The following is a 13,822-nucleotide window of genomic DNA, read 5'->3' on the forward strand; positions in this document are numbered from 1 at the left end:
CAGGCTCTGAGCTGGCAGCATAGAGACCAACACAGGGCTCAAACCCACAAACCATGAGATCATGACCTGAGCCAAAGTCAGATGCTTAACAGACTGAGCCACATAGCCGCCCAATAAAGAATGTTCTAATGCTGCTCTTTTGTGCATATAAACTTCATAAGAAAAGCAAAGTAAGTAAAGGTTAGCATAGTGGGAGCCAGGGACAATAGTGTGTGTTGTTTGGAGGGTCTATCTCTTGATTTTGGCTCAGGTCATGATCTCATAGTTCATGAGATCAAGCCCCGTGTCAGGCTCCATGCTCACAGTGTGGAGCCTGCTTGGGATTCTTTCTCTTCCTCTCTTTCTGCCCCTCCCCCACTCATGAGTGCACGCATGCTCTTTTTCTTTCTCAAACTTTAAAAAAAAAAAAGAAAAGTGAAAGTTCACTTGTTAATAAGATCAAGCAATCAGGAAATAACTTGTTGAATCTCTACTTTGTACCAGGTGTAACGTTAGGTGGTATGGATACAGTAGAGAATTAAACACATCCTTCTTGTTTGTATGATGTTTTAAGTCTAATGGGGAAGACAGGAAAAATGAAGATGGCACATGTAAACAAATAACAGCAAAAAACTTAAGAAGCTTTCATCTCAAACAGACTGGGGTTTGCATTTCAAAACAGCTTAATCTGTCAAGCTTTTGTTTCTCAGTCTGTAAATATGTATACTACTACCTAAGTCAATAGAGAAATTGCGAGAATAAATAAGAGAGCCTCTTGATAAAGTGTTTGAATCAAGCACTCAATTATAGATAAATTTATAGCATCTCTGTACAAGATAGAAAAGTAACAGAGGAGGAAATTATTAACTCTGGTGATGATTGAGGGGACTATAAGGAAAGTTTCATAAAAGAGAAGCCATCTGAACTAGATTTTGAAGAGTGAATGGAAGTTGGATTAGTAAAGAAAGAGATCCAAGAAGACAGAAAGGCAAAAGCAGTGAAGACTATAACAACAAAGTGTGTTTTGGAAATTACAAGTAGTTTGAGTATAAAGTATGAGGATAGGGAGCAGGGAAAGAGGTGCCTAGAGATCACAGGGGCAAAATTATGGGAGGACCTTTTATACCAGGCAGTACACTTTATCCTTTAGTTCAGAGTAATAGTAGAGACCTGTTTTTAAACATTTCTCCCATCCATCTCCACATTAAATATATCTTAGGATGTCAAAATTGGCAAGGGGGTATGGAAAGGGTGTTTTGTGTGAAATAATCACAAACATATCCAGACTGGAAAGTTCTGGGATGAGTATTTTGATACACCTCTACCTACTTCTAATTGAGTGCCACTGTTATAGGCAATAAGTTATTGAAGGGCGTTAGTCAAGTTACTACTATAGCTAGTGGATTGGGCCAGAGACACAAATGGAGGCAGGCAGACTAGTTAAAAGGCTGTTCTTATTATTACACAGTTCTAAATATTTACTATTTATTTCTCTTGCTCAATTTTTTTCACCATGTAAAAACACTGCTTAGACTGGTACTGTTTTAAGCTACCTAATTTATTTATGAATGTAGTATCAGTCTAGTACTAAAACTAGGCACAAAAATCCAGGAAATCTATGAGCCAATTTCAATTTCAATTCTAAAATAGATGCAAAATCCTAAATAACAGCAGATTGAATCCAGTAGTATAGTAAAGTAATAATACATCATAACCATCTAGGTTTTGTCACAGGAATCTAAGAATGGATCAGCAATAAGAAGATCTATCATTGTAGGGGCACTTGGGTGGCTCAGTCACTTAAGTGTCCAACTCTTGATTTCAGCTCAGGTCATGGTATTATACTTCATGAGATTGAGCCCCATGTCGGGCTCTGTGCTGATAGTATGGAGCCTGCTTGGGATTCTCTCTCCATCTCTTTGCCCCTCTGGTGCATGCTCTCTCCCTCTCTCTCTTTCAAAATAAATAAACATTAAAAAGAAAATCTATCGGTGTAATTAATCTCTTACTTCACTTTATACCAAAAAAAGGATGTGATCAAATACAACATCTACTTAGATTGCAAACTCCTGGCACCTGGGAAAAAGTGAATGACTTCCTTAACTTTATTAAGTTTATATGCCAGAAAACTATATAAATATACTTAGGTGAAATATTAGACACTTCCCTTTAAAGTCAGGGACGAAAGAGGGGTACTATTTCCAACATTATACTGGAGGTTCAGGCTAAACAATGAAACTAGGAAGAAAAATTAGTTTTAATGATTTGAAAAGGATGGCATTTGTCATTACTTACAAATATTTTTGTCTTTCTAGAAAATCAACTGACAAACTAGTTCAGCCATAGTTTACAAGGTCACATCTTAAAATCTGCCTTTTCTAAATGTTAGCACTTTATAAGTTTGGAAATATCACAGGAAAAATGATCCTATTCGTGAAAGCAACAAAACTATAAAATATCTGGGGAAAAGCCTTACTAAAAAAAAAAACAGCATAAGACATTTATGGAGAAAACATTAAACTTCACAGAATCATGTTCTCGTATGATCTGACAAACTTGTTAAAATGTGTTGGATTTTTCATGAGACTTTATCAAGAAACTGTAAAATACACACAGAAGAATAAATGCCAAGTAATGACCAAGATAATTTTGCAAAAGAGAAAGGAGTTGGCCCTCTCAGGTATGAAATGGTATTCTAAAACTATCAATTAAAAAAAAAGCTTAAGAACGAACATTCATATATGATATTGGGGCAGGGCTTTTTAAAGTTAGCCACGAGAAATAAAAGCCATAAAATCTCTGGGACACAGAGAAAGCAGTTCTTTTTTCTTTTTTAATTTTTTAAAATGTTTATTTTTGAGAGTGAGAGACAGTACGACTAGGAGAAGGGCAGAGAGAGTGGGAGACACAATCCAAAGCAGGCTCCAGGCTCCACGCTGTCAACACAGAGCATGATGCGGGGCTCAAACCCACAAACCACGAGATCATGACCTGAGCCGAAGTCAGATGCTTAACCAGCTGAGCCACCTAGGTGCCCCAGCAAAAGTAGTTCTAATAGAGAAGTATATAGCAATACAGGCCTGTCTCAAGAAACCATTAAAAAGCTCAAATAAACAATTGAATCTTTACCTAAAGAATCTTTACCAAAAGAACAAAGCCCAAGATGAGCAGAAGAAAGGAAATCATAAAGATCAAAGCAGAAATAAAAGACCTAGAGACTAAAAGAATAATAGAAAAAAATTCAGTCAAACCAAGAGCTGGTACTTTAAAAAGATAACAAAATTGACAGACTCTTAGCTAGACTCATCAAAAATATAAATAAATAAAATAAGACCCAGGGGCACCTGGGTGGCTCCGGTGGTTAAGCATCTGACTTTGGCTCAGATCATGATCTCACAGTTTGTGGGTTTGAGCACCGTGTCTGGCTCTGTGCTGACAGCTCAGAGCCTGGGGCCTGCTTCAGATTTGTGTCTGCCTCTCTCTCTCTGTCCCTCCCTTACTCGTGCTCTCTCTCTCTCTCTCTCAAAAATAAATAAACATTAAAAATTTAAAAAAAGAAAATACAACCCAAATAGATAAAATCAGCAATGAGGGAGAGGTAACAACTAATACCACAGAAATATAAAGGACTATCAGAGAATAGTGTGAATTATATGCCAACAAACTGGACAACCTACAAAAATGGATAAATTTCTAGAAACATGCAGTCTTCTAAAACTGGACCATGAAGAAATAGAAAACCTGAATAGACCAATTATAAGAAATGAAATTGAGGGGCACCTGGTGGCTCAGTCAGTTGAGCGTCTGACTTTGATTTTGGCTCAGATCATGATCTCACAGTTCATGGGTTTGAGTCCTGCCTCAGGCTCAGTGTTGATAGCATGGAGCCTGCTTGGGATGCTCTCTCCCTCTCTCTCTGCCCCTCCCTTGGTTGAGCACACTCTCACTTTCTCTTTCTCAGTAGATAAATAAGCTTAAAAAAAAATAAAAGAAGTTGTATCATTAATCTAAAAACTACCAAAAAATAAAAGTCCAGGACCAATTGGATTTAAAGTGAATTCCACCAGACATTCAAAGAAGAGTTAGTATCTGTTCTCCTCAAAGTATTCCAAAAAATAAAAGAGGAAGGAAAGCTTCCAGATATATTCTGCAAGACCAGCATTACCTTGATACCAAAATCAAAGACACCACAGAAAAACTATAGACCAATAGCCCTAATGAACATAGATGCAAAAATTCTCAAAAAATTAGCTCACAGCATACAGCAATACATTAAAAGGAGGATCATTCAGCAGAATCACGGGGGACTCATTCCTGGGATGCAAGGATGGTTCACTATTCACAAATCAGTCAGCATCATACACCATATCAATAAAACAAAGGATAAAAATCATGGTTATCTTAATAGATGCAGACAAAGCATTTGACAAACTAACGTCTATTCATGATGAAAACTCAACAAACAGGCACCTGGGTGGCTCAGTTGGTTAAGCAGCTGACTTCAGCTCAGGTCTGATCTCATAGTTCGAGCCCCACATCAGGCTCTGTGCTGACAGCTCAGAGCCTGCCTGCTTCAGATTCTATGTCTCCCTGTGTCTTTGTCCCTCTCCTGTTTGTGCTCTGTCTCTCTGTCGCTCTCAAAACAACAACAACAACAACAAAATGGGATTAGAGGGAATATACCTCAACATAATAAAGACCATATATGAAAACCCCACAGCTAACATCATACTCAATGATGAAAACCAGAACTTTCTAAGTCAGGAACAAGACAGGGATTCCATTCTTGCCACTTTTACTCAACATAGTAATAGAAGGCCTAGCCACAGCAATCAGGCAAGAAAAATAAGAGACATCCATATTGGTAAAGAAATTAAACTGTTACTGTTTACAGATGACATACTATGTGTGTATATATATATGTGTGTGTGTGTATACACATAAATACACATATATGTGTATGTATATATATGTGTGTATATGTACGTATATATATGTGTATATATACACACACACACACACACATATATATACACACACACACACACACACACACAACTCTAAAGATTCCACCAAAAAACTATTGGAAATAATAAATGAATTCATTAGAGTGGCAGGATACAATATACCCAGAAATTGGTAGCATTTCCATTCACTAACAGTGAAGTTACAAAAAGAGACATTTTAAAAACAATACCACTTACAATTTTACCAAAAAGAATAAAATAACTAAGAATAAACTTAACCAAAGAGGTGAAAGACCTGTACTCTGAAAAATGTAAAGCACTAGTGAATGAAATTAAAGACGACATAAACAAATGGGAAGATACTCCCTGCTTATGGACTGGAGGAATTAATATTGTCAAGGTACCCATGTTATCCAAAGCAATCTACAGATTCAGTGCCATCGCTATCAAAATACCAACAGCATTTTTCACAAAACTAGAACAAATAATACTAAAACTTGTATGGATCTCTAGAAGACACCAAATAGCCAAAGAAATCCTCAGAAAGATGAACAAAGCTAAAGGTACCACAATTCCAGGTTTCAAGATGTACCGCAAAGCTGTAGTAATCAAAACAGTATGGTACTGGCACATAGAGTGGTGCCTGAGTGGCTCAGTTGGTTAAGCACTGCACCCCTGATACCGGCTCAGGCCATGATCTCACTGTTGTGATATCAAGCCATGTGGTGGGCTGTGCACTGGCATAGAGCCTGCTTGGGTTTCTCTCCCTCCCTCTCTGCCCCTTCCACTTGTGCTCTCTCTTCCTCTCAAAAAAAAAAAAATACATACATACATCAATTAACAAAGATAGAGACCTCACAAATAAATTATACATATATATGTGTATATCTCTCTCTCTCTCTGTATAGTAGTCAATCTATGATAAAGGGGGCAAGAATATACAATAGGAGAAAAACAGTCTTTTCAATAAATGGTGCTGGGAAAACTGGACACTTCCTAACACTATACATAAAAATAATTTCAAAATGGGTTAAAAACTTAAATGTGATACCTGAAACCATAAAAATCCTAAAAGAGGACACAGGCAGTAATTACTCTGACATCAGCCATAACAACATTTTTTTGAGGTGGAGAAGGGCAGAGGGAGAGAGAATCTTATGCAGACTCAATGCCCAGCACAGAGCCCAAAGTGGGGCACGATCTATCTCATGACTGTGAGATCATGACCTGAGCTGAAATCAAAAGTCAGATGCTTAACCAACTGAGACACCCAGATGCCCTGAACATTTTTTTTTTTAGGTAAGTCTCCTATAGCGAGGGAAACAAAAGCAAAAATAAACTATTAGATCTACATTAAAGCAAATAGGCTTTTGGAAAGCAAAGGAAACCATCAACAAAACAAAAAGATGGTTGTCCTTACTGAATAGAAGATATCTGTAAATGGTATATCTAGTAAAGTTTTAATATCCAGAAATATATAAACAATTCCTACAGCTCAACCAAAAAATGGCCCAATTTAAAAATGGTTAGAAGCCCTGAATAGACATTTTTCTAATGAAGACATACAGATGGCCAACAGAAACATGAAGAGATACTGAACATCACTAATGATCAGGAAAATGCAAATCTAAACCACTGTGAGATATCACCTCACATCTGTTGTAATGACTAAAAAAAAGAAGACAAGAAACAATGAGTGTTAGGATGTGTACTGCTTTCACATGATCTAAGTGTCACATTTGTGTGATATCCTGAGCCAAGATATATACTTACTCATGGTCCTTATCTAGGAAATTTCTCTTCTAGAGTAGGGGAAAGATAGCCAAGGAATATGGCTAGAAGTCATAATAGTAGAGCTCAGAGGTTCATTGTTTAGAGATGTTTACTCTGTTTCATGAAAAGCGAGGAAGAGTTAGGGCTTAAAGAGAGATTTGTGAAGAAAGCCATATTTTAAAGTTGGGATAGAACCAGAATATGCACATAAAGGAAGAGAATCTTCATTTTTTAGTTTTACTTAAAATACAAACGTTTTGTATATATCATGTCATCTACAAATGATAGTTTAACTTATTCTTTACCAATATTAATTCCTCTTTTCTTCTTCTTGTCTGATTCCTGTGACTAGGACTTCTAGTAGTAGGTTGAACAAAAGTAGCACAAGTGGACATTTTTGTCTTTTCCTCATCTTAGAGGAAAAGCTCTCAGTTTTTCACCATTGAGTATGATATAGCACTAGATTTTTCATATTTGGGCTTTATTATTATGTTGAGGTATGTTCCCTCTAAACCCACTTTGTTGAGAGTTTTTATCATGAATGGATATTGAATTTTGTCACATGCTTTTTCTGCATCTATTGTACACTGTTGGTGGGATTGTAAATTGGTACAGCTGCTATAGAAAACAGTATGGAGCTTCCTCAAAAAATTAAGACTAGAAATACCATGTGATTGAGGGCACCTGGGCGGCTCAGTCAGCTAAGTGTCTGACTCTTGATTTCCGTTCAGGTCATGACCCCAGGGTCATGGTATTGAGCCCCGTGTTGGGCTCTGCACTGACCATGGAGTCTGCTTAAGATTCCCTCTCTCTCTACCTCTGCTTCTCTCCCTGCTAGTGCTCTCTCACTCTCTCAAATTAAAAAAAAAAAAGAATATCATATGATCCAATAATTTCACTATGGATATTTACCTAAAGAAAATGAAAACACTAATTTGAAAAGATATATGTACCCTGATGTTTACTACAGCATGATTTACAATAGCCAAGATATAGCCAACCTCAGTGTCCATTGTTAGACAAATGGACAAGGAAGATGTGGGATATACACAGAATGGAATATTACACAGCCATAAAAAGAGTGAAATTGTGCCATTTACAACATGGATAGATCTAAAGGGTATGATGCTACGTGAAATAAGTCAGACTGAGAAAAACAAATACCACATAATTTCACTCATATGTGGAAACTTAAAAAAAATAAACAAAATGCAGAATCAGAGCTATAAATAACAGAGAACAAACTGATGGTTGCCAGAGGGGAAGGGGTGGAGGGATAGGCAAAATAGGTGTAGGGAGTCAGAGATACCAGCTTCCAGCTATGGACTGAATAAGTCACAGGAATAAAAGGCACAGCATATGGTCAATAATACTGTAATAGTGTTGTATTTGGTGAGCGTAAGTTAACATATAAACTTATCCAATCACTATGTTATGTACTTAAAACTACTGTAACATTGTGTATCAACTATACTCAAATTTTAAAAAAGGTCTTCCTTTGATTATCTGGAGATTCTTGAACTCTGATAGATGTTCATTCAATAGTTACCGTAATGGGGAAAGATTTGCTAAACCAGATTTTTCTTTTCTTCCTAGGCGGCGATCATTAGTAGGGTTCAGTGTAGAATTGTGGCTTTAGATCTGCGAGGTCATGGTGAGTGATGTAGTTAATTAGTCACTAACTCTGATATATTTGCCAACCCCTTTGAATACTGTTAAATATTATAAGTTTCAATGTGGCCACAGAATAAACTGGTCCATTCCATTTGGGTTCTTAGAGGAAAGTCTAAGTTTCCAGCGTTTACAAAAGATATTTTATAAGTATACACACACATATATGTTACTGTTTTGCTAAGAAAATGTCCTTGAATGTAACCAAATTCTGATGCTGGTCATGTATAAGGAATATAAATAAATCTTTGCTAGGCTACTGGAGTTATATCTTCTTTAGGGTGCCCAACTATCAAGATGCATCTGTAGCATAGAAAATCCTTGCTAAGCCCATCATGCACAACCAAAAAGTCTGCATTTCATTCCCCAAAGATTTTTTAAAAGAGAATATTCTTGCTTTTATCATTTGTATTTTTGGGAACTTTATTTTTTAAATATTTTCTTTTCAGGTGAAACAAAAGTCAAGAATTCTGAAGACCTGTCTGCAGAAACAATGGCAAAGTAAGTAATGTAATATTGTTTATACATCACCTGGCTTCCATTACCATTATAAATAGTAGTATAACTATTTACTCTCCTAGTGAGACTGTTGTATGATAATTAGCATAGAGAAAATTTTATTTCTGTTGTTTTTCTCCTGTATTTTGTGTGTCATTATTTAATCTTGAAAGAAACCTCCATCTTTCTTGGTATATTCAGCATTATGTCATCACATAAAGCACTTGCAAATTCTTTGAGACACAGTTAGTTTGTATTGGCTTTTGCAAAGTTTTCTTCTGTTGATAGAGCTGAATAGAATCTGGATATCTTTTGGGAACTTATGCTTGAAAAAGAGGTTGTATACAAAAGCTCTTGCCATGTAAAATGTTCTGAAGGTGTCCTGCTCATGTTCTTTGTCCAACTTCCTCATAAGACAAGAACAAGGTATTAAAGAATTAATGAGTGGCTCAGTTGGTGGAGCATCTAACTTAGGCTCAGGTCATGATCTCACGGTTCATGAGTTTGAGCTCCATGCTGGGCTCTGTGCTGATGGCTCAGGGCCTGGAGCCTGCTTTGAATTCTGTGTCTGCCTCTCTCTCTGCCCCTCTCATGCTCATACCCTGTCTCTCTCTCTCTCTCTCTCTCTCTCTCTCTCTCTCTCTCTCTCTCTCTCTCTCTCTCAAAAATAAGCATTAAAAAATTTTTGTAAAAAGAAGAATTAATTATAGCCTGGGCCTCAGAGTATAAGATACTATAGTATATGTAGTGGCCTCAAACCTGGTCACTTATCAGATTCACCTGAGAAGTGATTAAACTACAGATGATATGGCTTACCCCAGACCTTCTGAGTCAGTGTTTTTTACTAGGGGGATCTGGACATTTATTTATATTTTGATAAGGCTCTGTAAAGAAATCTAATGCAGCCAGTCCTGTGACTGGTGTTTGGGAACCACTGACCTAGATTATAAACAGGATTCTTCTAACTACCCTGCTTTAATACATAGTCTCTCAAGATCAACTTTGACCAAAGATATCTTGTCCCTTCTTACTTTAGCAACTTGAATCCAAGAGTAAACCGTGTTTCCTTCAGAACTGAAACTCATACGGCCATAGTTTTATTGTTATAGCAGATGCTATTTGTGTGCTATCTACCAGATTTTAAGTGTAAATTAAGCATTTATTAAGAGTAAAAAATTTATTTAATTATTTGTTTTAAGTATCTACATTATTAATTCTATAGTGTAGATATTATCCTTTTTCTTTGTTTAACCAATGAGGAAACTGACTCAGATAGATTGAATAACTAATTGTATGAGGTCACACAGTTAATAGGCCAGAATTATGATCATTCAACTATAGTGCTTGGAAGAGAAAGAGAGAGAAATAACAATATATGGTACCATTCCATTCAATGACCATACGGCTAAGCAACCATGAAAAGGGACCCAAGAATCTGTTCTCTCAGTTGTTCCTAATGCCTTTTAATATGAGAACAATAAAGCCCATGTTAGTGAGACCTTATTGAAAGATTTGTGAACAGTTTTTAAGGGATTCCCGACTGTTGACAAAAAAGTAAAATATATCATCTAAGTGGCCAGGCTGCCAAAGGGTTGCAATGTCTTGGATGATGTTCTACAGGAATTTGAAGAATTAATTGAGGGAGGACTTTAAGAATACATTGCCTAATAATCTATCAGTCTGAGACAGTCAGGAAAGAGAAATCACATAGTAATTTAAACAGGGAAAGTTTAATATAAAGACTTATTAATCATAATGGGGATTGGAGTAATGAAGAATTGGCTAATAAGAAATAAGAGGAACAGGGGCTTAGTTAGTTGACTGCCCAACTCTTGATTTTGGCTCAGGTCATGACCGCAGAGTCGTGGGATTGAGTTCCACATCACCTCTGGCTCTACACTGAGAATGGAACCTGCTTAATATTCTCTGTCTCCCTCTGCCCCTCTTCCCTACTCGCATGCTCACTCTCTCTCCTAAAAAAAAAAAAGAAGAGAACATTGAAGAACATATGCCTAATTAACTTGATTGTGGGAGTCATTTCACAATGTATTCATATATCAAATCATCACACTGTACACTTAAAATTTTTTTTTATCAGCTATACCTCAGTAAAGCTGGAAATCTTTATTTTTAAAAGGAAAAATATAAGGTAGCATCTATAAGAAGCAGTCACTGCCCCCTTGAGCTGACAGAGAACACTAATGGAAGAGGTTGAGATTGTTGTAGAGGACATGACTGTGGCTTACTGAAGGCAGAGAAGTCATTTGGGTGCCACATTGGCAGAACTTGCCAGATATCTGCCCTCTAGGGTGCAGGGGAAGCTGTTCACACAGAGTATCTCGCCAGAAGCACTCTGCAACAAAAATACTGGGAGTGGTTCCAGAGATCCGCTATACAGCCTAGTGCCTATACTTAATAATGAGATAATTGTGTACTTAAAAGTTTGTTAGGAGGGTAGATATTATGTTAAGTGTTCTTACCACACACACACACACACACACAGAAACTTAAAAGTGTTTATTACCTTAATCATGGTGATGGTAACACAAATGTATAAATACATATATCCCAAATTACCGAATTATTTACGTTAATTATTTACCATTTTTGTGTACCAATTTTATCTCAGTAAGACTAGGGAATAATTGGGCCTGGGGGGAGGGTGTGCTGGAGAAGCCACTTGTGCTGCAGGATTTGGGCACTGGGGAAGCTGTGTGTGCTATAGGGCTTCCCATGCTGCATGACCTGCGTGCTAGAGTAGTACACCCTTCAGGAGTTTGGGAATAATATGCACATGAAACAGGAGCAAAGCCCTTTTTCTGCAGTGTCTCTCCTGCGCCCTCTATTGACATCATGCCAGCTGGAAAGGGAAAAAATATTTAAAGGCCTCAGATCCAGTTTTGGAGAACATGCAAGGAAGGGTGAATTGGAACTGAGAGATAGTAAGTTGATAATTGGCAAAAAATGTACAAAGAAAATAGATGATTAAAACCATTCAGAATAGTGAAGATGATTACCAAGAACCAAAAGAGCTAATAAGTTAGATTCTTGCTGAAATAGCAAAGCAGTAACACATTTATATGATTTCTGAATTCCGTCACTCTGAAACAAAAATCTCAAAATGGGTATATTTAATGGGCAATTAATGGGATTTTCAAGTAGTACTGACAGCATGATTTTTGCCTTGTGTGTCAACTCAGGAACTCAGCCCTATATAAAATGTCATTCCCCTGAAAGTAGAAGAACCAAGAATTGGTCCAGGTTGCTCTGATACTCTTTCTGCTATGTCTGTGATACGCTCTTTTACTTCTCAGGAAATGAATACATTGTTGATAAATATGATAGAATTTCCTTTTAAAGCATCTACCTAAATTGTGGCATATCCACTTATAGGCCAGTTTTGTAGATAACATCTGCTACTTCATCTTGTTTTTTTTTTTTTTTCTGGAACTTCAGAACTTGTCTCAAGGCTTGGTAGTTTAGCTAACTTTAATAAAAATAAATTTCTCCTGGTAGTAGATGGTCAAGTGATTGATCATAACCCACCTTTTACCTGGATGAAATAAATACACCTTTCCTAAGCTTAGATGTATTATGGAGTTAGTTTGTTTCAGACCTTGTCCACCTTCATCACAGAACTCCTCCAACTCAGTTACTAAGTATTTTAGGGAGACCTGGACTTAGATAATCTTCTATAGCATCCTTTTATTTTGTTATAGTTGTTACCAACCAAAAGTTTTAGCTTTAAATTTAACTCGAAAGGAATATTTGTAAACCTTTTTTCACTTATAAAGTTGGGTGGCCTCCTTATATTCCATTCAGATTGTCTGCAGGTGCTACAGCTATCTATTCACATCTTTAATTGTTTTTACAAGATTTTTAAGATCAATTCCTTCTGAGCAACACCTGGGTAGTTCAGTCGATTAGGCATCTGACTCTTGATTTCTTGAACTGAGGTCATGATCTCACAGTTTCACGAGTTTGAGCCCAATGTTGGGCTCTATGCTGGCAGTGCAAAGCCTGCTTGGGATTCTCTTTCTCTCTCCTTCTATCTCTGCCCCACCCCCACTCACGCTGTATCTCTCTCTCAAAAATAAATAAACATTTAAAAAAAGATTAATTCCTTCTGAAATAATTCATAGCATTTACTTTTTCCATTCTAAATACTTTGGAAAGTATTTTTAAAGGGCTGTGTTCGCTATATCCACATCTGCTATATTTGGCTAATACTGATTGGGTGCTTGAGGTATATAATAACACCCAGCAACACAAAATTGTCTTTTGCAGTTAACTGACTCAGCCACTCCCAAAAGAAGACAGTAGAGCCAGTGGTCTCTAAAAACACAACATACCTACCTATCGCTGTAGCAAAGAGCCTATATGCAAATTAAACCCTGGTTTCTACTTCAGTTCTCATTTTCAAAGCTTTAAGGTTTGACTTTGTTAATAGATCCACTCAATTAAAAACTAAGGCAGAAGCCAATAAAAATTAGCTCTGAACATCCTTCTAGTTTCTCAGAACATTGTACTTATACTTATGTTCATATTTCAGACAACTTAGTAGACAAATTATAAGTAACAACTTTATATAGCATTTATACTTCTCAAAGTAGTTTTCATTCACTGTTCTGGTTAATCTGGAATAGTAAATCATATTCTTATCTTCATCTTATAGATGTTGAAATTGTCTGAGAGACTAATTCAAGTCCACATAATAAAAAATAAAGTAGGTTTGCAATTCATCTTATGACTCTAAGCTTTACTATATTATAATGCTTAATAAAATTGTTTTCTGTTTTATAGTTGGGGAAATTGAGGCATAGAGCATTTAAATTATTTGTCCAGAGTTTCAAGCTTACATTGAAAATAAAGGCATATGAAAATCAGAAAATTTGCGTTCTTGGTCCCATTTATCAGAAGAGCTAAATGTGTGG

General features: G+C 36.6%; 1 protein-coding gene across 2 annotated transcripts in view; it reads left to right on the plus strand.

Moving 5' to 3' along the window:
* PPME1 (protein phosphatase methylesterase 1) overlaps positions 1-13,822 on the plus strand; it is a 66,705-nt gene that overhangs the window by 32,355 nt on the left and 20,528 nt on the right. For both annotated transcript variants that reach the window (XM_029956601.1, XM_029956602.1), the window contains exons 4-5: positions 8,316-8,373; positions 8,840-8,891. In XM_029956601.1, the coding sequence (XP_029812461.1) occupies positions 8,316-8,373; positions 8,840-8,891 (110 nt within the window). The remainder of the gene's footprint in view (positions 1-8,315; positions 8,374-8,839; positions 8,892-13,822) is intronic.

This window comes from Suricata suricatta, chromosome 11 (genome assembly GCF_006229205.1).
Source record: "Suricata suricatta isolate VVHF042 chromosome 11, meerkat_22Aug2017_6uvM2_HiC, whole genome shotgun sequence".
Lineage (NCBI taxonomy): Eukaryota > Metazoa > Chordata > Mammalia > Carnivora > Herpestidae > Suricata > Suricata suricatta.